Raw genomic sequence first — 24,938 nt, 5'->3', positions numbered from 1 at the left:
TGGAATGAACTTGGAGGTCTCTTCCCACCCAGATCATTCTGGGATTCTGGGATTTGGGACACTCAGAATCCATCCCAAGGGATTTTTATGGAAAATGGGGAGAGAAAAGAGATGAGAAGGGAAGGGAGACCCTTCATGGTTTGCTGAGATTCCAAGTGAAGCCCCTGGGTCCATGAATGTCTTGGAGAGGAGATGGATCCAATGCCAGGCTCTGGAATGAGGAATTCCTGGCTGGGAATGGATGGACGGGGCTTGGAGCAGCCTGGGATGGTGGGAGGTGTCCCTGCCCATGGATGGGGTGAAATGAGATGATTTTCCAGATCCCTTCCAACCCAAACCATCCCATGGAGAGTTCCCAGATGCAAGGAAGTGCTGTCCATGTGACCTTAATGTGGAAAAGGATGGGACCTGTCCCTTTCCAAAGCACTGATTGTGGCGGGGGAAGGATGGGGACAATGGCAGGGTCACCACTTGGTGCCTCTCAGTATGGGATGGGAATTCTCTGCAGCCTCACAAATACCTGAGCAGCCTCTTCCAGCTGGATCTGAGGGGAATATTCCTGGTCAACACCCTGCTCTGTGTCTGTGTGTAAAGATAATTTCTTGTCACACCCAAACACCACCCTGTGATCTGATAATCTGTAATTAAGAGCCAGAGTGTGCCTTGCTCTGTCCTTCCAGCCCCGTTTTCCACAATTCCCTGTTGAAAGAACCAAATCTGCTCCTCGTGTGCCAGCTGTGCACTGTAATTATGGGATAATCAACCTGACACACACATGAACATCCAGTGACATTTCCCAGGGGCAGGAAATCGTTTTCCCACTGGCAATAACAGCCCTGGATGTGTTTGTGCTCTTGTTTGCAGCAGCTTTATTAGGTAATGAATTAAGTGTGATTTGTAAGGATCACTCTGCGGGCAGGAGCCAAGTGTCTGGGCAGGAGACAGCAGCTGTTGGGAATTCCTCATTCCAGGTTTGAGGATCAGGAGTTGGGGGGGAAAAAAATTCAGCCAGAAATGGTAATTAATGAAATTAGTTTGATTTGGAATAATGTAACTCCTGTGTTGAGCCATTGGAGGAAAAGCCTTCCCTATTTGGAGAAGAGGAATGGGATCCTTAATGGAGGCACAGCATCCAATTTGTCCAAATTTGCTGCCTCCAGCAGCACAGGGCTGTTGCAAATCCGTGCTCCTCGTTAGCCTGGCCCAGACCCTGCACGCCAAATGAGGCGGATGATCCAAGGCACTCCCACATCCCAGCTTCTCATCTCTGTTTGCTCTGGAAGCGGATTCTGCTTTCCCCAAACACGTCCTGCAAAGAGCCCTCCTTGGAACAGGAGCCCACTGAGCCTCCTCTCAGCCCTCCAGAGGAGCAACAAAATCCTGGTGGTGTTTCCGTGCCATAAATTCCTACATGTGGGAAACCTCCAGGGGAAATCCTTGCCATCAGTTCCTTTATGTCTGAAACCTCCAGGGGAAATCCTTGCCATCAGTTCCTTCCTGTGGGAAACCTCCAGGAGAAATCCTTGCCAAAAATTCCTTCCTGTGGGAAATCTCCAGGAGAAATCTTGGTGGTGTTTCCTTGCCAGAAATCCCTCATGTGGGAAACCTCCAGGGGAAATCCTTGCCATCAGTTCCTTCATGTGGGAAACCTCCAGGAGAAATCCTTGCCATAAATTCCTTTATGTCTGAAACCTCCAGGAGAAATCCTGGTGGTGTTTCCTTGCCATAAATTCCTTTATGTCTGAAACCTCCAGGAGAAATCCTGGTGGTGTTTCCTTGCCATAAATTCCTTCATGTAGGGAAACCTCCAGGAGAAATCCTTGCCATAAATTCCTTCATGTGAGAAACCTCCAGGAGAAATCCTTGCCATCAATTCCTTCATGTGGGAAACCTCCAGAAGAAATCCTGGTAGTGTTTCCTTGCCATGAATTCCTTCATGTGAGGAACCTCCAGGAGAAATCCTGGTGGTGTTCCCTGGCCATAAATTCCTTCCTATGGGAAACCTTCAGGGAGCCTCAGGGCGGATTTTGGGGAAAATTCCCTCCTGGAAAGGGTGGTCAGACACTGGCACAGGGATGGGGTCCCCATCCCTGCAGGGATGTAAAGCCCTGTGGATGTGGCATTTGGGGACAGGGTCAGTGGTGGCCTTGGCAGGGCTGGGAATGGTTGGACTGGATGATCTTGGAGGACTTTTCCAACCTGAATGATTCTGTGATTGTCCTGTCCAGATTCTCAAGTCAGGCAGTAAGGTTTGGAAATTATCTGGGATCTGTGTTCTTCTACTCCGTCCCATGTGTTTCAGGGCCACACCAACACAACTAAAACGTGAAAAAGAGGATTATTTGATGAAAGAATGAACTTGATGTTGGCTGGGATAGAGGGAATTCACGCTCTGACAGAGATTTCTGAAGTGGTGGTGTCTTATTTCCAGCTGTTAAATGAAATAGTCGGGGAATTCCACAGGCTTGTCCATAGAACTCCGTTTCTCCAAATTCTTCCATGGAGAAGAATTTGAAGAAACAGATTCCACATATTTCCACAGGTTATGGGATGTCCATGTGTTCCATAACTTCCACAGGTGATGGGATGTCCATATGTTCCATAACTCCCACAGGTTATGGAATGTCCATGTGTTCCATAACTCCCACAGGTGATGGGATGTCCATGTGTTCCATAACTTCCACATGTGATGGGATGTCCATGTGTTCCATAACTCCCACAGGTGATGGGATGTCCATAGGTTCCATAACTCCCACAGGTGATGGGATGTCCATGTGTTCCATAACTTCCACAGGTTATGGAATGTCCATAGGTTCCATAACTCCCACAGGTGATGGGATGTCCATGTGTTCCATAACTTCCACATGTGATGGGATGTCCATAGGTTCCATAACTCCCACAGGTGATGGGATGTCCATAGGTTCCATAACTCCCACAGGTGATGGGATGTCCATGTGTTCCATAACTTCCACAGGTTATGGAATGTCCATAGGTTCCATAACTCCCACAGGTTATGGGATGTCCATGTGTTCCATAACTCCCACAGGTTATGGGATGTCCATGTGTTCCATAACTTCCACAGGTGATGGGATGTCCATACGTTCCATAACTTCCACAGGCTATGGGATGTCCATGTGTTCCATAACTCCCACAGGTTATGGGATGTCCATGTGTTCCATAACTTCCACAGGTTATGGGATGTCCATACGTTCCATAACTCCCACAGGTGATGGAATGTCCATAGGTTCCATAGCTTCCACAGGTTATGGGATGTCCATATGTTCCATAACTCCCACAGGTTATGGGATGTTCAGCTGGCCCTTTTCTCCACCTTGGATGGTAGAAAACCCATCTGCTGTGAGAGGACACCCAGAATCACCCCTCACACTGCCCTGGTGGTGCCTCAGGCTGTGCTGTCCCTAAGAGGACACCCCAACCTGTCCCAAATCCTCCTGGAGCTCCACCAGGGCACTCCAGCACTGTCTCCAGGAGTTTGGCCTTAATTTGGATTTTCCTTCGCCCTGGTGTGTTTTTGGGGTTTAACTGGCTGTCCCCACTCCCCGTTGGGAGTCAGGGGGATGCTAATGAGGGATTGTGTCATCTGCCCACTGATTTATTGGGATGTCAGCAATAAATGAATAAATAAACGAGGCAGACAGGACTAATTGGAGTCACAGGCACAGTGATGGTGCAGCCAGTCTGGTTTATCCTGGCTCCCGTGGGCTCACAGAATCTTCCACACCCAACCCAGGGGCTCTGAAACCTCTGGCTGGTCCCAGTTGTTCTCCCAAAGCCATCCCTGCATTCCCAATCCAAATCAGAATAAAACAATGGAACAACCCCCAGTTTGCCCATTTGTAAAGCTGCCACTCCAGCTCCTCCATTAGCAGAGCCATTTGAAAGATTTATCCTCAGCATATGTTGCTTTTTAAAAGGGGCCAGATTGAGAGCTGGGGGGGTTGGAGCACAAAGGATGAGCCGCCAGATCCGACTGAGATTAAAAAAAATAAAATAATGGGAATAACAAGTTAATTTTTACAGAGCTGTTGTGCTCAGGAGAAAATGTGAAGTTGTGGGGGGTATCATTACATTCCAGTGGTGGTCAACAAACTGAATGTAATGGGACATTAAAGGAAATGGGATTTAATAATAGGAAAAGCTGAAGTCAGAGAACTTCATGTTTCACTTGGTTAATAGGGTGACATTATATGGTGGCTCTGTTAACATAATTATTGCTGTGACTCCCCAGTGTTTTACACACATTTAATGCTGCCTCACAATATTTCTGTGTGATGGGCAGGAATTCCTGTGGAATTGTCAGGATTGTTTAAAATTACAGTGGTGGGCGAATTTTCTACCCTGCACGGAGCAAAGTAGAAATGGAGAAATGGTGTTAACCTGTTGTGGGGAATAAAGCCTTGACTTTGCTTTTAAATAACCTTAAAACGGGAAAAATGGTGGAATCCTCCAGGTTTGGCTTCATCCTGGGTTCACATAAAACAAGGACACCACGGACTTTTAGGAGAGAGGCATTGATGGAGTACTTGGGGCATTTATCTTCTGTAGGATTGGATTTAAATTACAATGGATAAAGGGAGAGTGATTCAGTCCAGCTGGTCATTTCGGGTTATCATCTCCATCTCAAAGCAAACTTGTCACTTGCAGGCAACTTGGCTCCACCTCACTCTGGTTTTGGGGTGGAAATTTAGGGATTCAAGGATGGGAGAGGAGAAATTTGGTACAGAGAAGCAAAGAGGTGGCTGGAATAGGAGCTGGGTTTGCTCAGGTCTGTATAAAGTGAAGATATATCAATAATTAATTTATTTTATTGGTGACAAAGGATGAAGTAGGAGCTCATCAGAGCTGGATTTGAGGCTGAAGGTGAAGCTGGTGCTGGGCTGGGCTGGACATCCCAGCTCTGCTCCCCAGTCCCTGGGAAAGCAGGGACTTTTACAGGTGTTTTACATTTCCCTATTCCCTGGATGTGCACAGTTGAGGTTTTTTGTAGTAATCTCATCCTCCCCTGCAGTTTGGAGCAGCTCTGGCTTTGCAAAAGTTCATTCACAGGGAAACTCAGGCTCTGTGTACCTGAACACGCCCAAAAAGGCCCTCCATACATGAGGGAGAGACAAAACCATTCTCACACAGCTTTCCTGCAATTCCACCCCAGCCCCTCCCCACCCTGCCAGCCAGGAATTCCTTCCCAATCTCCCATTTGCTGTCAGCCCAAACCCATTAAGGATTCCTTCAGTAAAGCATTCCCATTCCCTTGTCCCACACAATATTTTCCCGGTGTTTTCTCCCAGGGCTGTGATGCTGATTCCCTTCCCAGCAGGGACAACTCCCAGTTTTACCATTCTGCTCCTTTTGGCGTTAATTTTCTCCAAGAGGGTTCCCCAAACTCCTGGCAGCTCCTCCTGCTCAGATTTCCCACCTGAGGATTGGCAAACCATGGAATTGCTGCTGGTTCCTGAATTTCCCTCCTGCCCTCACAAGGAATGAGAGGATGGAGAGCAGGAGGTGTGAGCATCCAACCACACCAGAAACTTCCACTGGGGAGATCTTGGGATATCTGGGAAGGAGGAGGGAGGAATCTGAGCTGCAGGGCACGAGGTGTGAATCTCTAAATCTGATTATTTCTGCCTCTCCATCTCCTGGCCCCAAACACAAGCCAATATTCCCCTCTGGAGACATCAGGAGAAATTGCACCTTGAGAGAGCCCCTGAAGGATCAGAAATTTGTGTCCTTCAGGTGGCAGCTGAGCATTAAAGAAACAATATTTTTAGCAGCAGTTGAGAGGTAAATTTTAATTTAATTTTTTTTTTTTTTTTGGTGGGTGTTTGCAGGATCTCAGAGACAACGAAACACTGATTTTTCTGTCACACCTGCAGGGGAAGGAGGCATTTCTTACCTCAATCTCACGGCTGAGCAACCACAACACAGAAATCGATTCTTTAAATCTTGTATTTTTTTTTTTTTAGCTGCTGGTAAAAAAGAGAAGTCCTGGGCTCTTTCATCTTCCAGCACTAAAGCTCCTGGCTCTGTGGGGACACAGAACCTTTTTACAGTAACCAAAAGAATTATCTCGAGTAGTTGAGCCTTTTTATGGTTTGGGAGTTTGTGTTTGTGTGGGGGAGGGACTGAATTTGGTGATTTATCCAAAATAACCCATTAAACTCAGCTTGGGGTTATGGGAACAACTCTGGCTGGTGCTGCCAGGTACTTGTAATTAATTATTAATTAATAATTTAGAGGAAAACACCCCAAATGTCATGTTTGCTGTTTGCAGCAGTAATTCCTCTGGTTGTCATGTTCCTGGATGTTTTCTAGGCTATTTAATATTTAAAAATAGCAGAAATTTCATGGTTTTTGTCTGGTATTTGGTGATTTTTTTGCTCTGGTTTTGCTGTTATTTAAAACACACTTAAAGTAGCAAAACCTCATTTGAGTCTCCCAGAGCTGTGTACGCTTCTTTTGGCGATAATTTTAATTTTAATCACATTTTGGGGTCACCTATAATTGATCTGAAACCTTTTTTCCTCTCTTTGGGGTGACTTTGTACAGAATCACCTTTATTACCTTGTATGGCCACGATATTTATCAGCAACGTGTGAAACATCAAGGACCAAAATAATTCCCTGCAGTGAAGATTTCAGGCAAAACAATGTGATTTTGTTACTTTAGGATCTGATTGATTGGTCTTCAGTGGAAACGATCCATGGTCCATGTGCTGCTGTGGATTATTTGAATTTAATTGCATTTATTGTGTTCAGCACTTGTGTGATGATCAGGATCTTTTGTTCTGGAAGCTTCTCCAGGCCTCGCTTTGCTCTGGGCAGGGCCTGCAGGGGCTCCAGGAGAGCTGCAGGGGGACTGGGGACAAGGCCTGCAGGGACAGCACCCAGGGAATGGCTCCCACTGCCAGAGGGCAGCCATGGGTGGCATCTTGGCAATGAGCAATTCCTGCCTGGGCTGGCATTGCCAGAGCAGCTGGGGCTGCCCCTGATCCCTGCAGTGCCCAAGGCCAGGCTGGAGCAGCCTGGGATGGTGGGCTTGGAATGGGATGGGCTTGAAGGGCCCTTCCCACCCAAACCATTCTGGCATTTGGGACACTCAGAATCCATCCCCAGGGGTTTTTATGGAAGTTGGGGATGGCAAAGGGAAGGGAGACCCTTCCTGGAGTGCTGAGATTGCCAGTGAAGCCCCCAGAGCCCAAAATCCCTTCCTGGAGAGGAGTCGGGGTGGGGATGGATCCAATGCCAGGCTGGGAGAGCTGGGAATGGAGGGAATTCCCTGGAGAGGGAGCCTGGGCTGGGATTTTGGGAAGGGATTCCCAGAGCAGCTGGGGCTGCCCCTGATCCCTGCAGTGCCCAAGGTTGGACACTGGGGCTGGAGCAGCCTGGGATGGTGGGAGCTGTCCCTGCCATGGCTGGGGTGCAATGAGAATCTTCCAGGTCCTTTCCAACCCAATTCTTTCCATGATTCCGTTGACACTCTCCCAAAATTCCACTGTTGAGGTGAGGTGGCTTCCTGAGTGTGTCATGGACAATGTGGGATCTTCCAGGTGCCTGTCTTGGTTTAATGTGCCCTCATACTTTCCAGAACTCACAATCCTGGGTGTTTCATCCCTAATTTCCTTGAATCTGGAAAACCATTTTGGAATTTTCCGTTCTGTCCAGCTCAAGGGATTTCTGATGTTTCTTTAATATTTCCTTGCTCTGTGGAAGCTCCCCAAAAGGTTCATCCCAAGTACTCAGATGTTTCCTGACTAAGGCAGAGAACAATTCAGGATCACACAAAAATGAAATGTAAATTTGGGCTGAACGTCAGAAAAAATTGTCTTAATAAGGTTCTGGAATATTTGATATTTTTTCCTGTCATTCATTTGTTTGAGGAGAGGGTTTCAGATATTATTACCGTCATCATTAAGGCATTGATGCTCTGCACTTCCAGTGCCTTCTGTTTCTTTTAATGATCTTCCAGAGGACATCTGAGAACGAGGAGGCAGAAGAAAGCCTTGGGAAGGCAGGAGTTGTAGGTTTCTAAATCAATCCACGCAGCTTTTTTAGGTTTTATGCTTTTTATCCCTCACTTCCAGCTTAGGTAAGACAGAGCTCACAGCCAATTAAGTTGTGAGTTAGAATGAATTAAATTTCCTGAAATGAGGCGCTTCTCTTTTTTTTCTTTTTTAATCCAAATGACTGTCATTTACCAAAAGCTACTTCATTTCCCTGAAAGTGCTTTTCTGTCTAAGGGGAATGCTTAATTGCAGCCACAAATCACCTCAAATGCTTTTATAGGAGGATGAAACAAGTTGAAAATTGTGCATCATTTTAAAAATGCAGGTTCTGAATTCAGGATAAGGTGCAAATTTCTATTTTTTTTTTCCCTTGGCTGCTCTGTTGAGGAACTCCATCCTCACTGTGACATCTCCTAAAAGTGTCCTTCAAAGCAGGGACATCCCTACAAGCCTTTTTTAAGATTTCAGGCAATTCCCAGGAATATCCACAAGTGACCATGATCCAAAATTTGGTGACACCCCTCAATCTGAATTTTTATTCAGACAAAACATTTTTGTATTTTGAAGGCGGGACACAATTGATGATTCTGAAATCAGGCTGGGAGAGCTGGGAATGTTCCCCTGGAGCAGGGAAGGCTCCAGGGAGAGCTGGGAATGTTCCCCTGGAGCAGGGAGGGATCCAGGGAGAGCTGGGAATGTTCCCCTGGAGCAGGGAGGGATCCAGGGAGAGCTGGGAATGTTCCCCTGGAGCAGGGAAGGCTCCAGGGAGAGCTGGGAATGTTCCCCTGGAGCAGGGAGGGATCCAGGGAGAGCTGCCAGCACAGGGCAGGGCCTGCAGGGGCTCCAGCAGAGCTGCAGAGGGACTGGGGACAAGGCCTGCAGGGACAGCACCCAGGGAATGGCTCCCACTGCCAGAGGGCAGCCATGGGTGGCATCTTGGCAATGAGCAATTCCTGCCTGGGCTGGCATTGCCAGAGCAGCTGGGGCTGCCCCTGATCCCTGCAGTGCCCAAGGCCAGGCTGGAGCAGCCTGGGATGGTGGGCTTGGAATGGGATGGGCTTGAAGGGCCCTTCCCACCCAAACCATTCTGGCATTTGGGACACTCAGAATCCATCCCCAGGGGTTTTTATGGAAGTTGGGGATGGCAAAGGGAAGGGAGACCCTTCCTGGAGTGCTGAGATTGCCAGTGAAGCCCCCAGAGCCCAAAATCCCTTCCTGGAGAGGAGTCGGGGTGGGGATGGATCCAATGCCAGGCTGGGAGAGCTGGGAATGGAGGGAATTCCCTGGAGAGGGAGCCTGGGCTGGGATTTTGGGAAGGGATTCCCAGAGCAGCTGGGGCTGCCCCTGATCCCTGCAATGGCCAAGGTTGGACACTGGGGCTGGAGCAGCCTGGGATGGTGGGAGCTGTCCCTGCCATGGCTGGGGTGGAATAAAATCCTTGAGGTCTCTTCCAACCCAAATCATTGTGCAATAAATAATTGATTTCTGGGATATCTGTGGGTCAAATTACCTTTTTTTTTTTTGTCATCTAAAAGTTCCACGGATGGCTTGGATGAGTAACACAACGTTTTTGGAGAGGACTCTTAGGATGTATTTTTTTCCATGCTGTTAAACACTTTCTTGTTCTTTATAGAGACTGAGTTCTGTTGGGAAAAGGCAGCCAGCAGCATTTGAAATTGAAATAAATAAATAGCACAGTGAGTGCCTGCGTCTGCCAGGCAGAAAATCAGGAATATCTGTTGGCTCTTTAATGCCACCCTACATTTCCCATTTCAAACATTCATTTTCAGTTTCTTGTACTTTGGCTGATCTTTTATTGCCGACTGGGGCTGGTTTTTTAGAGGAACACATCGGAGATACTTGGGTTTTTTTTTTTTCTGAGAAGGAGGAGAAATTCTGGTTGAATTCTGGTGAGTTTTCCTTTGGCTGGGAATTTTTATCTCCATATTCCTCAGCAAGAGGAACTGTTGGATAAAGGGCGTGGAAAATAACCCCAAATTTGGCTTGTTTGGACACCTTGAAAGAAGTGCAGTGCTCACAATTCTGCTTCATGGTAGCCAGAATTCCCAATGGACACAATTCCAGTTGAAATTCTAAATGGGCACAATTCCAGCCAAAATATTCAGTGGGCACAATTCCAGATGAAATTCCCAATGGACATAATTCCAGCCAGAATTCCCAATGGACACAATTCCAGTCAAAATTCCCAATGGACACAATTCCAGCTGAAATTCCCATGGACATAATTCCAGCTGAAATTCTCAATGGACACAATTCCAGCCAGAATTCCCAATGGACACAATTCCTGCTGAAATTCCCGATGTACACAATTTCAGCCAGAATTCCCAATGGACACAATTCCAGCTGAAATTCCCAATGGACATAATTCCAGCTGAAATTCTCAATGGACACAATTCCAGCCAAAATTCCCAGTGGGCACAATTCCATTCAAAATTCCCAATGGACACAATTCCAGCCAGAATTCCCAATGGACACAATTCCAGCTGAAATTCTCAATGGACACAATTCCAGCCAGAATTCCCAATGGATGTAATTCCAGCCAGAATTCCCAATGGACACAATTCCAGTCAAAATTCCCAGTGGACACAATTCCAGCCAAAATTCTAAATGGGCACAATTCCAGCCAGAATTCCCAATGGACATAATTCCAGCGAAAATTCCCAATGGGCACAATTCCAGCTGAAATTCTCAATGGACACAATTCCAGCCAAAATTCTAAATGGGCACAATTCCAGCCAGAATTCCCAATGGACATAATTCCAGCGAAAATTCCCAATGGACACAATTCCAGCTGAAATTCCCAATGGACATAATTCCAGCTGAAATTCTCAATGTACACAATTCCAGCCAGAATTCCCAATGGACACAATTCCAGTCAAAATTCCCAATGGGCACAGCTCCAACGAGAGCTCAGCAAGGTCATCCAAAGGCAAGGGCTGGTTCCTGAGCTGACAGCTCTCTCCCATCCCAAAATGTTTTTTGGGCTCCCAAACCTGCTGGGCTCCTGGTGGAGAATCACAGGATGACCAAGTGGGATTGGGAACCATGGAAAATAAGAGGGTTTTTTAAATTACAGTTTTTTTTACTTTAGCTGCAGCTAGCTCTAAATTTTCTGTTCTGTTTCTAAAGCCTACTTTCCCAGCTTTCTAAAAATCTTACCTTTTGTAATTCCCACAAACTGATGGTGAAATTCCCACAAAGAGGGATGTGATGGGATGAGAAGGCAGCAAGAGGGAAGCTGGGAAACAGAGAGCCCTGTGGGACTTGGTGGCAGAAGAGTCACTCTTGGTGTCACATTTATTCAGGTGACAGTTGGACTTGGCACCCCTAATTCATGGAATCATGGAATGGTTTGGGTTGGAAAGGACCTTAAAGATGATCCAGTTCCAACCTCAACACCTCCCACTGTCCCAAGGTGCTCCAAGCCCCATCCAGCCTGGCCTTGGACATTCCAGGGATCCAGGGGCAACTCTGACTTCTCTTAAATTGCAGATGTAATTGTCTAAATTCTCTTAAATTAAAAAAAAAAATTCATGTTTTCCATTTTTAATCAGTTCTTAATGGAATTCTGAGTAACCCTCCCAGTCCAGCACACAGAGGGTGCAGCAGTGCTGCCATTCAATGTCCCAGAAGGGTTCCTGGTGCAAATCTCCCCTGCACCTGGAACTTTGTGCCTCCTGCTTGAGCCCCTGGTCCTGTGCCCAGCGGGATTTTGAAGGCTGAAGCTCCAGAGTGGCTGCTTGGGGTGCAGAGCAGTGTGGTGTGGCATTCACAGTCTCTGAAAAAATCCCTTTGCCCAGGGTTTTTGTCCTGGGAAGCTGAGAAGCCTCAGAGAAAAAGGAAAACAATATTATCTCATTTGCTTCTCCTGTGTTTTGCTGCTTTGGAATGTGGTTGGAGATTGTTTACCCACAGGTGATTGTTTCATTGGATTCTGCTGTGAGTTGTTTTCACTCTTTGGCCAATCAGGGCCAAGCTGTGTCAGGACTCTGGAGAGAGTCAGGAGTTTTCATTATCATCTTTTTAGCATTCAGTAAGGGTCCTTTCTGTATTCTTTAGTGTAGTTTAGTGTCGGGTTTTCGGCTGTTTGAAAGGCCTGGAAAGGCCCGGGGTGGCCTTGGGACAGCCCGCGTATCGAAGGACGAGAAGAGGCTTCAGTTCTTCTTTCGGTTTTTATGTTTATTAATTGTTTATCTAAAAGATTTTCTTTCAGCCCAACAGAGCTCTGCTCAGCAGCCAGCCATGAGCACACTGTGCCGCCCTCCGTACAGTCACCTATCTTTATACCCATTGTTACGTGTACAATATTTATCATTTTTCCCCAATACCATTTAATCTTATTGCCGGGTGCACTTTTAGTAATGACCAATCCCAAAGTGCCACCATCACCACAGAAGATGGAGGAGAAGAAGAAGAAGAAGAAGGACAGGACACGCCCCAATTCCTCCATCTTACTTCTCTAAACCCCCCTGTACAGAAATCCTAAACCCTGTGTCTCACCCTCTAATTAACCAATCCCTTCGCCATTCACCCCGGTGAAACCCTCCTATCCTCATACAGGTGTCGTCTCCTGTGTAGGATCAAAGTCCAGCCACCAGGCACTTCTGGAACATTCCAGGACTCCCGAGCCCCCCAAGGGTGGTCTCAGTGGCTCGGCACCTCAGGACTCAGATCCTGAGATCCCACAGTTTAGTATAGCATTCTTAATATAACATAGTATCATAAAATAATAAATGAGCCGTCTGAGAGCATGGAGTCAGATTCATGATCCCTGCCTTCATCAGGGCATCCCAGCAAATACAACAGTGTGGGACTCACTCTGCCTGCTGGAAGTTTGGAGAGGTCACCTCTGAATTACAGCAGAGCACAGAAAATGGATCCCAATTGTCCCCTGAGGCTGCAAAAAGCACCTTGTCCCACTGGATTATTGTCAAAAGAAGGGGACCAGGACACCAGTTGGTTCATCACAGGCCCTTCAGGTCCAGTCCGGTCCCAGTCCCGGTCCCTCAGGTCTTTCTGGTCCAATTTATTGAAGAAAGTATCAAACACTTTTACAGCAAATAATAAGCTTATGAATATTCTGTAAGCCAAGCAATCTATTGGTTAAACTATAGCATTAACTCTTCCTCATTCCTTAGGCGTTACATCTCTCTTTTCTCATGTCTCTTTCACTGTTTGTTATCACACTACAGCTAGGCCCCAAGGACATGCTATCAACAGGTGCAGGACTTGGAATTAGCCACGGTTTTGTAATTTTCCAGTCCTTAGCAGCTAAATTCCCAACAGATTATCAAATCCAGGCACTCCTGGGCTGTTCCCTGCTGGAAGCCACACTCTCACATCCATAATTCCTTAATTTCTTTACCTTTTCTCTGCTCCCATTTCCCTCATCAGGGATCTTTGGGATTAAATGAGGACATCACTGGTTTCCATTCCCATAATCATTTCATCAAACTATCCTTGAGCATCCTGGCTGAAGGCCTCCCATCCTCATCCTCCAGTTCTCCTTGCCCTGCACAGCTCCATTTTTAATAACTTCCTGCTGCTGTCGAGTTGAAATCTGCTTCCTAAGCTCCTGATCATTTGTTCTTTATCACAAGTGATGCTGAGCACTCACAAATCCCCCCTCAGTCAGTGCTGCCTGGCAGCTCCCTCGTAATCCATGATTATTTTATGGTTCCTATCAAGGAAAACAGGGATGTGGTTTGATCCTGACCAGCTTCAGGTGAACTCTTGTCTTGTCTGTTCCAAAATGTTAAAACTGAACAGGACACATCAAGGAGAAGTTTTCTGGAGATGAAGGCACAGATCTCTAGATCTCTCTAAAATTCAAAAATTTTCATTCTTATTCACAGTGCATCATTATACGTAATATTGTATACACAGTATGTGAAAAATAATCATAAATTTAATCATAAATAAATATTTTATCATAAATATATTATGATATATCTATGATAATTTTAATATATTATCAAATATTTTATAACAAATAAACAATCAAAATGATCATAATGTTATTATAATTTTAATATCAAAATATAAAACAATAATCATTAAATTATTAATACCACTTTTTTTAATGCAACCAAAATTAATTTTATGCTGGTCATGGATGCCAGGCCCTGGGAAGCAAAAATTCTTGGTGAAAACAGCGTTTTCCAGTGCTGACCTTTAGTGTGTGGTGCAGGAGCACCATGAGGATGTTGTGGGTTGAGGAGTTGCCACTCCTGTTGTAGGGCAGCACATCTGGTGGTTTGGATGTGGCCATTCTCCCTCTAAAAAGGAGTTTTTTAATTTGATTTAGCCATTTTTGGAGCATTTTCTGGACTTTAAAAGTGTTTAGAAATTGTTCCTGTCACTTTGCCAGATGATGTTAATTCCCAGTTTGAGCTTATGAGCTTCTCTTTCCCACCTGAATGGGGTTTAATAGTAAAATTCACATTTTGGGGGACTTTTGTGCTCTGTAAATAAACTTATAAACAAAGAGTCAGAGATTTACTGACAGCCATGAAAGGACACAGTAAATGAGTCCAACACAGTCCCATCAACCCTGGCAATGTCCCCTTGAGGACGTGGGTGGTGTCACTCGGAGCTGGTGACATCAGCTCTGATATTTTTGGGATCAGCTCTTGGAGTCTCTGCTCTCTTCCTCAGAAAGCTCCACTGGTTCCCTGTTTTCCCAAGCTGATTCCCATTCTCACCCTGTGAAATCCAGGGAATGAAGGTGCCTTTTATCACCGGCCAGGCTCTCTGCACAAATCCCAAACAGGACAGGGCTGCTGGGAACGTGCCTCGAGCTGTTTGATTTTCCAGCACCAGCCTCATTCCATGGCTGTGGCAATGGGAAGGTGCCCTCACCTGTTGGAGATTTTTTCAGAGATGGCTTAGAAAGCAGCTGCGAGGAGCAGATTCTCACAGCCTGTTTCTGTGAACAGCAGAGGTTCTCAGGTTATTTTTAACTACAGGTAAAAGTGACAAACATGAAGGCCTTGAGAGCCTTGCACATCAGAGTTCTCAGGCAGCTTTCTCATAACAAGTGGATGTTCTATCTTTGGCTGTTTTGGGAAAGCAAGAATAATTTTGAGAACCCAAATCTTGGTATTGGAAACATAAGGTGGAGTTGGTGTGTTATCTCTGACCTATTGTGAGCTCAGATTTTGCAATATGCATGAACTTGATTAACACTGTTATAAAAGGTGATTGATTGATCAATAAAGTGGAGTCGATGGCTGACCAACGCAAGGTGGGTCGTCTCCCCTCCAACTTCAATACTCACCTCACACCCCAGGCAGCAGACACAGAACTCAATGTCACAGCTCACTTTAACAGTTCTGTCACCAATCCCACAAAGCCAAAGCACATTGACAGCAGCTCCATCCAACCACTGGAAGCACAGGTACCTTTGGTTAAACAATGCTGGCTTATTTCAAACCCAATTCCTGCTTGTGAGCCTTAAACACAATGCACAGAGCTCTGTTATTAACTTAGAACTCCCTGATATCTCACTGATAAACTTTTCTGCAGCTTGGGGAGTTATTCTAGCCAAGCATTAATACACAGACCATTGTTCTATTTGTCCTTGCTTTTCTACTTCTCACATAATTTTCCTGCTGCCCAATCTCATGGCTGCTGCTGAGCTCTAATCACAGTTCTGCTGTCTCTGAGCTGCCTTTTGCAGCTTTCCCAAAACCCTCTGAATTTATGGATTCCCTCACCTGCCTCTGTGATTCCCTCCCTGCAGCATCTCTCTCCCTTTGGAGAGCCAATCTTCCACCTGAGCTCCAAAGGGATCCCCCCATGGAAGCTGCATTGTCCAAAAGTGTCACTCCAGACCCATGGAGCCAACAGGGAGAGGATTTAGGGAGAAAAGAGCTCAGATTGGAAAGAAATCATCCATGGGAATTGGTTCCTCAGTCAGGGCTGGGAAGGGAAGCAGCTCCTCTGGAGTGAGGGGCACGTGGAAGTAGAAAATGATGGATAATTAAGCAGATCTTGTTGAAGGGTTTGGGAATAGGGTCAGTGGTCAGGAATAAAATCATGGAATCCTCGAGGTTGGAAAAGATCTCTGAGATCATCAAATCCAATCATTGTTCAGCACCAAACCATGTCCTAAGTGCCACATCCCTGTTTTCTGTCAGGGATGGTGACTCCACACTTAGTGCATAAATTATTCCTAATATCCAACCTAAATCTTCCTCAGCACAACTCAGGACAGCAAATCTCAATCCATGATGACCTCTGATACCCAATCCCTAATTGTTTTGAGAGAAACACCAATTCCACTGCCTCAGATGCAGTGAAAGACATGACGAGGTAATTTCTGGAATAAACTCCTCCGTGGTAAACCAGATGGCAGCACAGAAATAAAGAGAGTTTGCAGGAGATGGCAAACATTTGGTGCTAAAATATTCCCAGAGTCATGCTGCCGCTCTGTGTGCTCAGGAATGGGATCCTGGGACGGAACAATAAAGGGTGATAAACGTACACCATAACACAGGCATCCGTAATGCAGGGGGATAATGGCATCATGCATTGAAATGGCTTTTATTTCATGGTTTTTTTCAGGATTTTGAGCTGGAATATTCTGTTGATCAGTTTAGAGTTGGGGGAACCCACCAGTGGGAATCAAGTGACCACACACAGAAGGAAGCTTGGCTTTTTAAAGGGATTTGTGGTGTGTTAGCTTTTTTAATTGTGATTTTATTTTTATAAGGACATCTTCCCAGCACGCCCCAAATGGAAAAAACAGGGTTTTTTATAAGGTTATTAAAAACATATCTTCCCAATGTGTCCCACATGGAAAAGCCAATTTTTTTCTATAAGGGCATCTTCCCAGCGTGTCCCAGATCGAAAAGCCAAATTTTTCTACTAGGACATCTTCCCAGTGTGTCCCAAATGGAAAAGCCAAATTTTTCTATAAGGATATAGAAATGAAAAAAAAAAAACTAATATAAAAATTTTATATATTATATATATATATTAAAAATATAAATATAAATATAAATATAAATATAAATATAAATATAAATATAAATATAAATATAAATATAAATATAAATATAAATATAAATATGCCAGATTTTTTATAAGGACATTTTCCCAGCATGTCCCACATGGAAAAGCCAATTTTTCTATAAGGAAATCTTCCCAATGTGTCCCACATGGAAAAGCCAAAAATTTTTTTTTTTTTTTTGCACAAACAGGAATTATGCCTGGCATGTGGATTTTCTATCATTTTATCTGTCCTTCTCCAGCAATTTATGTTTGTCTCATCAATTGATTGTATTTTATCTCTTTTTTTTTTTCCTTAAAACTACCCTGTGGGCGTTTTCTCCTCGTCATTCCTCATGTTGGGACAATCCATGGTCATTGCTGGTGCTTGTGTCTGAAATTTGGCTGAAAAGCCAAATTTTTATAAGGATATCGTCCCAGCATGTCCCAAATGGAAAAGCCAAATTTTTTTGGCACAAACAGGAATTGTGCCTGGAATGTGGATTTTTCTCTCATTTTATCTGTCCTTCTCCAGCAATTTAGTGTTTGTCTCATCAATTGATTGTATTTAATTTATTTTTTTTCCCCTAAAACTACCCTGTGGACCTTTTCTCCTCATCATTCCTCAGGTTGGGACAGTCTGTGGTGATTCCTGCACTGCTCGTGTCTGAAGTGTTGGAATGGCAAAGGCAACACCAACAAATCTAAAGCATCTTCATGACTTAATTACAACTTATTCAATTTAATTAAAATTCTTCCTTCCCCCTTTCTGTGTTGCAGGTTTATCCAGGAGATCGAGCAGGCCATGGAGCTGGGCCCAGCCAAGCAGTGCCCTCTGAGGGAGTTCCTCACCATGTACATCAAGAACATCTTCCTGAGCCAGGTCCTGGCCGAGATCAACAAGGAGATCGAGGGCGTCACCAAGGCCTCAGATCCCCTGAAGATCCTGGCCAACGCTGACACCATGAAGATCCTGGGGGTGCAGAGGCCTCTGCTGCAGGTGGGAGCTGAGGGACCCTCAGGATGTTCCTGTTGTCCATGTCCAGCCATGGCCTGGTTGGGTTTCCAATGAGGAATGGGCCCATGGAGCTGCTCTGAGGCTGGGAGAGCTGGGAATGTTCCTTGGAGCAGGGAAGGCTCCAGGGAGAGCTGGGAATGTTCCCCTGGAGCAGGGAGGGATCCAGGGAGAGCTGCCAGCACAGGGCAGGGCCTGCAGGGGCTCCAGGAGAGCTGCAGAGGGACTGGGGACAAGGCCTGCAGGGACAGCACCCAGGGAATGGCTCCCACTGCCAGAGGGCAGCCATGGGTGGCATCTTGGCAATGAGCAATTCCTGCCTGGGCTGGCATTGCCAGAGCAGCTGGGGCTGCCCCTGATCCCTGCAGTGCCCAAGGCCAGGCTGGAGCAGCCTGGGATGGTGGGCTTGGAATGGGATGGGCTTGAAGGGCCCTTCCCACCCAAACCATTCTGGCATTTGGGACACTCACAATCCATCCCCAGGGATTTTTATGGAAGTTGGGGATGGCAAAGGGAAGGGAGACCCTTCCTGGAGTGCTGAGATTGCCAGTGAAGCCCCCAGAGCCCAAAATTCCTTCCTGGAGAGGAGTCGGGGTGGGGATGGATCCAATGCCAGGCTGGGAGAGCTGGGAATGGAGGGAATTCCCTGGAGAGGGAGCCTGGGCTGGGATTTTGGGAAGGGATTCCCAGAGCAGCTGGGGCTGCCCCTGATCCCTGCAGTGGCCAAGGCCAGGCTGGACACTGGGGCTGGAGCAGCCTGGGATGGTGGGAGGTGTCCCTGCCATGGATGGGATGGCACTGGGTGATGATGCTGGAGAGGGGCTGGGACACAAATGCTGAGGGAGCCCTGAGGGAGCTGGGGGTGCTCAGGCTGCAGGAAAGGAGGCTCAGGGTGCCCCCAGCACTCCCACAGCCCCTGAAAGGCGCCTGTGCCCAGCTGCCCTTGGGCTCTGGCTCCAGCAGCACTGGCACAGCCAGAGCACACAGCCTGAGCTGTGCCAAGGGAAATCCAGCTGGGAGAGCAGCAAAAAGCTTTTCCAGCAAGGGGGAGAAAGTTCTGCAATGGCTGCCCGGGTAGGGGGTGCAGTCGCCATCCCTGGGTGTGTTTGACCAGCCTGGAGGTGGCACTGGGTGCCAGGGGCTGGGCTGGGCTCCAGGGCCTTGAAGGGCTCTCCCAACCTGGTCATTCTGTGATTCTGTGATTCTGTAACTGACTCTGGCTGTTGGTCATGTCAAACTCTTTTCATCCTTTGAAGTTTTTCCCTCTTTCCTGGGAAATCCTCTCGTTAGGGTTGGATAATACTCCAGTTCTTAGGAAGCAGCACCTTTATCCCAGGGGTTAGGTGGCCATTTTCTATCTCAGTTTACAGCTGTAAAACACAGAGATGTTATCATTTCATGCAATAATAGGAACAACTGTATTATTGTTACCATTTCCAGAATTTTTGATGGATTAATGGTCACTGACTGTGCCTGTCTGAGTGCAGCAGGACTGGGATGGTCCTTTCAGAGACAAAACAAAATCAAATTCCAGAACAGCATTTCCAGAAGTCCCTGGAGGGGGGAACAGCTTCTTTAGAAAGGGGCCAAAATTCTCTTTGCAGGAGCTGAACTGATGTTTTGGGGCTGCACAGAATCCCTGGATTGTTTCCTTCCCAAGCTTCACCTGCCTTAATATGGATAAAGTATTTTTTGTGGCTCATGGTTTCATTTCTCATGAAAATGTGTTCTATAATGTCAGTATATTTCCTTAAAGTTCATTCAGGGTTAAAGACTCAGAGTGGTTTGGAATTTTCTCATCCAGCTCCTACAATTTGTTTCTCTTGATGGATGGAAATTATTTTGAACTGGAATTATCCTTGGTCAGACTGTCTGTGCTCAGGAGGTCTCCTTGTTCCCGCCATCAGAGAAGGGCAATTCTCTGAATGGAGAAGAAAAATTGCTGCCTCTTTGAACCAGCTCATCCAAACAGCTCCCTAAAATAAATCCTATTGATTTTCCATTAAAGGGGGTTAAAAAAAAAGCCTATTTCTGCATGGCAGTGCTGGAGCCTGGAGTCTTTGCCATCATATCCATCCCCTCGTGGATATGATGGAAAAGTGGTGAATGAAGCTCTCCCCCAGTTTATTTTTTGCTGTTTGTGGGTTCCTGGTTTAACCATCCCACTCTTTGCTATCCCAAAGATCTCTCTGAAGCCTCTTTGGCTGGAACAGCACTGGGGAATTTATCAGCCCCATGATAAAGCTGCTTTGGGATCACTATCAGCACATGTCTGAGCTGAATTAGATGAGAGATAAAAGATTTTCAAGCATTGCGTGCTCACAGATGAATCACCCACTCCTGTAAAGATTATCCTTAAAAAAAAAAAAATTGTCCTTTCTAAATATTCCATTTTACTGCCTTGTTTTCCATTCCTCCCTCCTCAAGTGGAAAACACTTGAAACCCTTTTCCTTTGCAGAGCGGCTGAATCACCGTGAAACTCATTTGTCTCAAAATTATTCAGCATTAAATTTCAGGCTGTAATTGTTTGAATCGATCCTAAATTAGGCTACAAGTGCCTCGACAGCTCCTTGCAGCCTGTTCTTGTAGGGTTCTCAACGAGGTGATAAATCTTCCCACCCAGGTGGTCGCTGGCCTTAAAAACCTGTTGCTCCATCTCCAAAAAAATCCAAATTGCTTCGCTCTGGAGCAGCAGAGTGGGATTTTTTCCTTTCCTTCAAAGCTTCTGTTGTTTCTTATCTCAGCACAGTGTGGATGATGCTCCTGATACTTTTTTGGCCAAACTCCAGCATCTGAAAATCCCCCAAAAAACCCAAAAAACTCCTTAAAAATCTCCTTTAAACCAGCACGGTGTGGATGATGCTCCTGATACATTTTGGCCAAATTCCAGCAGCTGAAAATCACCAAAAAAACCCAAAAACCTCCTTAAAAACAGCACGGTGTGGATGATGCTCCTGATAATTTTTTGGCCAAACTCCAGCAGCTGAAAATCCCCCAAAAAACCCAAAAATCTTAAAAATCTCCTTAAAAACAGCACCGTGTCGATCATGCTCCTGATACTTTTTTGGCCAAACTCTAGCAGCTGAAAATCCCCCAAAAAACCCAAAAATCTTAAAAATCTCCTTAAAACCAGCACGGTGTGGATGATGCTCCTGATATTTTTTTTGGCCAAACTCTAGCATCTGAAAATCCCCCAAAAAACCCAAAAAACTCCTTAAAAATCTCCTCAAAAACAGCACAGTGTGGATGATGCTCCTGATATTTTTTTGGCCAAACCCTAGCAACTGAAAATCCCCAAAAAACCCAAAATCTCCTTTAAAAAATCAGGTTGTGCAGCTGTTTTGGAGGATAACGATTTTCTGGAGCTAATTACCGCATCACCCACTCCATGCAGGGAACCACTCACTTGTGGCTTTCCAAGGAGACATCCCTGAGAGCTTCTGGAATGTTCTATTCCCATCAAATGAGTGGTTTTTAAGGAGAAGGATGGTCCCAGCCAGCAGCTCTCGATGGCTGCAGGCTTTGATGGAGGTTGGATGTTTTTATTTATCAGTATAAACAAATTAATTGTCTTTCCAGGCTGGCTCCCTGCCAGCAGCATCCATTAAGGAGCAGGCATGGCTGAGCCATGGGGGTTTTTCCCATTCAAGGATAATTTTAAAGCAATTTTAACGCCTCTGAGCCTCATATTTCAATTTTTCGTTTTGCAATTGGCGTGGTGTTACAACCAAGATGTTTTCACCTCTTGTTTGTGTTTCATGTCAAGAGGATAAAACCCACAGACTGCAGAATTTGGGCTAAATCTCCTTTTCTAGCTTCAAATGAGAGATAAAATTATCTCTTGGTGGGAGTCTGACTTTCCCTGTTGCTTCCAACATTTTTTCAGATAATTTCTCCTCTGGAGGGGGAACAATGAGTTCTGAATGAACTGAGGGAAGTGAATTAAAAATTTTTTCAGAAAATTTCTCCTCTGGAGGGGGAACATTGAGTTCTGAATGAACTGAGGGAAGTAAATTAAAAATTTTTTCAGAAAATTTTTCCTCTGGAGGGGGAACATTGAGTTCTGAATGAACTGAGGCAAGTAAATTAAAAATTTTTTCAGAAAATTTTTCCTCTGGAGGGGGAACATTGAGTTCTGAATGAACTGAGGGAAGTCAATTAAAAGTTTCCCCCTCCTGGTTGTAATCTGTCAATAGAGCCTTTCCATCAAAATAAAATAAATGAAATCCAATTTAAAAATAAAATAAAATAAAATTGAAAATAAATTAAAAATAAAATAAAATTGAAAATAAAATAAAATTGAAAATAAAATCCTGCCTTTTGTGGAAGCTTTGAGAAGGTTCCTGTGTAAGTCAGCTGCAGTTCTCCACCGAGGACTTCTGAGCTGCACAAAAGGGAGATTTTTAATTTATTTTAAAAACTCAAGTCAGGGTTTTAATTTCTTTTAAAAACTCCACTTCCACTGGCACGCTCAGTGCATCCCAGGGCAGGGCAGTTCTGTGTGGATGTTTTCAAGCAGTGCCCATGGCAGGAAGGATTATTTTCGAATTATTTCTGTCCTCTTCAGATGTGCAGAAGCAGAGTCACTCTTCACAAACCATCCCACAGATGTGAGTCACATCTGGCCTGAAGGGAACAACCTCAGATCCCCTCCATCCCTGACAGGACTTGGAGTTGCTCAGGAACTGGATAACCCTCATTTGCTCACTGATGAATCATTAAATTGGGGATATTTTGGGGTTTGAAGGGACTTTTAAAGGGTTGGATTGAAATTCTCCAATTTAAAGGGATGAAATTGGGGAATATTGAACTGGGAGGTATTTTGGGTTGAAAGGGGCCTTTAAAGGGTTGGAAGGGACATTTCAAGGGTTGGAAGGGGCATTTAAAGGGAATAAATTGAGGGATATTAAATTGGGGATATTTTGGGTTTAAAGGGTTGGATGAGACCTTCAAAGGGATTAAATTGGGGGATATTAAACTGGGGGATATTTTGGGTTGAAGGGGACCTTTAAAGGGCTGAAATGGACCTTTAAAGGGTTGGAAAGGACCTTTAAAGGGATTAAATTGAGGGATATTTTGGGTTGGAAGGGACCTTTAAAGGGTTGGAAAGGACCTTTAAAGGGATTAATTTGGGGGATATTAAATTGGGGGATATTTTGGGTTGGAAGGGCCCTTTACAGGGTTGAAAGGGACATTTAAAGGGTTGAAATGGACCTTTAAAGGGATTAAATTGGGGAATATTGAACTGGGAGGTATTTTGGGTTGAAAGGGGCCTTTGCAGGGTTGAAAGGGACATTTCAAGGGTTGGAAGGGGCATTTAAAGGGATTAAATTGAGGGATATTAAATCGGGGATATTTTGGGTTTAAAGGGTTGGATGAGACCATTAAAGGGATTAAATTGGGGGATATTTTGGGTTGAAGGGGACGTTTAAAGGGTTGGAAAGGACCTTTAAAGGGATTAAATTGGGGGATATTAAATTGGGGGATATTAAATTGGGGGATATTTTGGGTTGAAGGGGACCTTTAAAGGGTTGGAAAGGACCTTTAAAGGGATTAAATTGGGGGATATTAAATTGGGGATATTTTGGGTTGGAAGGGCCCTTTACAGGGTTGAAAGGGACATTTCAAGGGTTGGAAGGGGCATTTAAAGGGATTAAATTGGGGGATATTAAATCGGGGATATTTTGGGTTTAAAGGGTTGGATGAGACTTTTAAAGGGATTAAATTGGGGGATATTTTGGGTTGGAAGGGACCTTTAAAGGGTTAAAATGGACCTTTAAAGGGATTAAATTGGGGGATATTAAATTGGGGGATATATTGGGTTGAAAGGGACCTGTAAAGGGTTGAAAGGGACATTTCAAGGGTTGGAAGGGGCATTTAAAGGGATTAAATTGGGGGGATATTAAATTGGGGAATATTTTAGGTTTAAAGGGACCTTTAAAGGGCTGAAATGGACCTTTAAAGGGATTAAATTGGGGAATATTTTGGGTTGGAAGGGCCCTTTACAGGGTTGAAAGGGACATTTCAAGGGTTGGAAGGGGCATTTAAAGGGATTAAATTGAGGGATATTAAATTGGGGATATTTTGGGTTTAAAGGGTTGGATGAGATCTTTAAAGGGATTAAATTGGGGGATATTGAACTGGGAGGTATTTTGGGTTGAAAGGGGCCTTTAAAGGGTTGGAAGGGACATTTCAAGGGTTGGAAGGGGCATTTAAAGGGATTAAATTGGGGGATGTTAAATTGGGGATATTTTGGGTTTAAAGGGTTGGATGAGATCTTTAAAGGGATTAAATTGGGGGATATTAAATTGGGGATATTTTGGGTTTGAAGGGACTTTTAAAAGGTTGGATTGAAATTCTCCAATTTAAAGGGATTAAATTGGGGAATATTGGACTGGGAGGTATTTTGGGTTGAAAGGGGCCTGTAAAGGGTTGAAAGGGACATTTAAAGGGTTGGAAGGGGCATTTAAAGGGATTAAATTGGGGGATATGAAATTGGGGATATTTTGGGTTTAAAGGGTTGGATGAGACCTTTAAAGGGATTAAATTGGGGGATATTTTGGGTTGAAGGGGACCTTTAAAGGGTTGAAATGGACCTTTAAAGGGATTAAATTGAGGGATATTGAATTGGGGGATATTTTGGGGTTTGAAGGGACTTCTAAAGGGTTGGATTGAAATTCTCCAATTTAAAGGGATTAAATTGGGGAATATTGAACTGGGAGGTATTTTGGGTTGAAAGGGGCCTTTGAAGGGTTGGAAGGGACATTTAAAGGGATCAAATTGAGGGATGTTAAATTGGGGATATTTTGGGTTTAAAGGGTTGGGTGAGACCTTTAAAGGGATTAAATTGGGGAATATTAAATTGGGGGATATTTTGGGTTGGAAGG

General features: G+C 45.0%; 1 protein-coding gene across 1 annotated transcript in view; it reads left to right on the top strand.

Annotated features, from left to right (window-relative positions):
* EXOC4 (exocyst complex component 4) overlaps positions 1-24,938 on the top strand; it is a 438,637-nt gene that overhangs the window by 291,889 nt on the left and 121,810 nt on the right. Inside the window, exon 11 of the mRNA XM_074538663.1 lies at positions 17,816-18,035. Within this exon, the coding sequence (XP_074394764.1) occupies positions 17,816-18,035 (220 nt within the window). The remainder of the gene's footprint in view (positions 1-17,815; positions 18,036-24,938) is intronic.

The sequence above is a fragment of the Zonotrichia albicollis genome, chromosome 4 (genome assembly GCF_047830755.1).
Source record: "Zonotrichia albicollis isolate bZonAlb1 chromosome 4, bZonAlb1.hap1, whole genome shotgun sequence".
In the NCBI taxonomy this organism is placed as follows: Eukaryota; Metazoa; Chordata; class Aves; order Passeriformes; family Passerellidae; genus Zonotrichia; species Zonotrichia albicollis.
The sequence above is the reverse complement of the archived record's forward strand: the minus strand, read 5'-3'. Positions and strand labels throughout refer to the sequence as shown.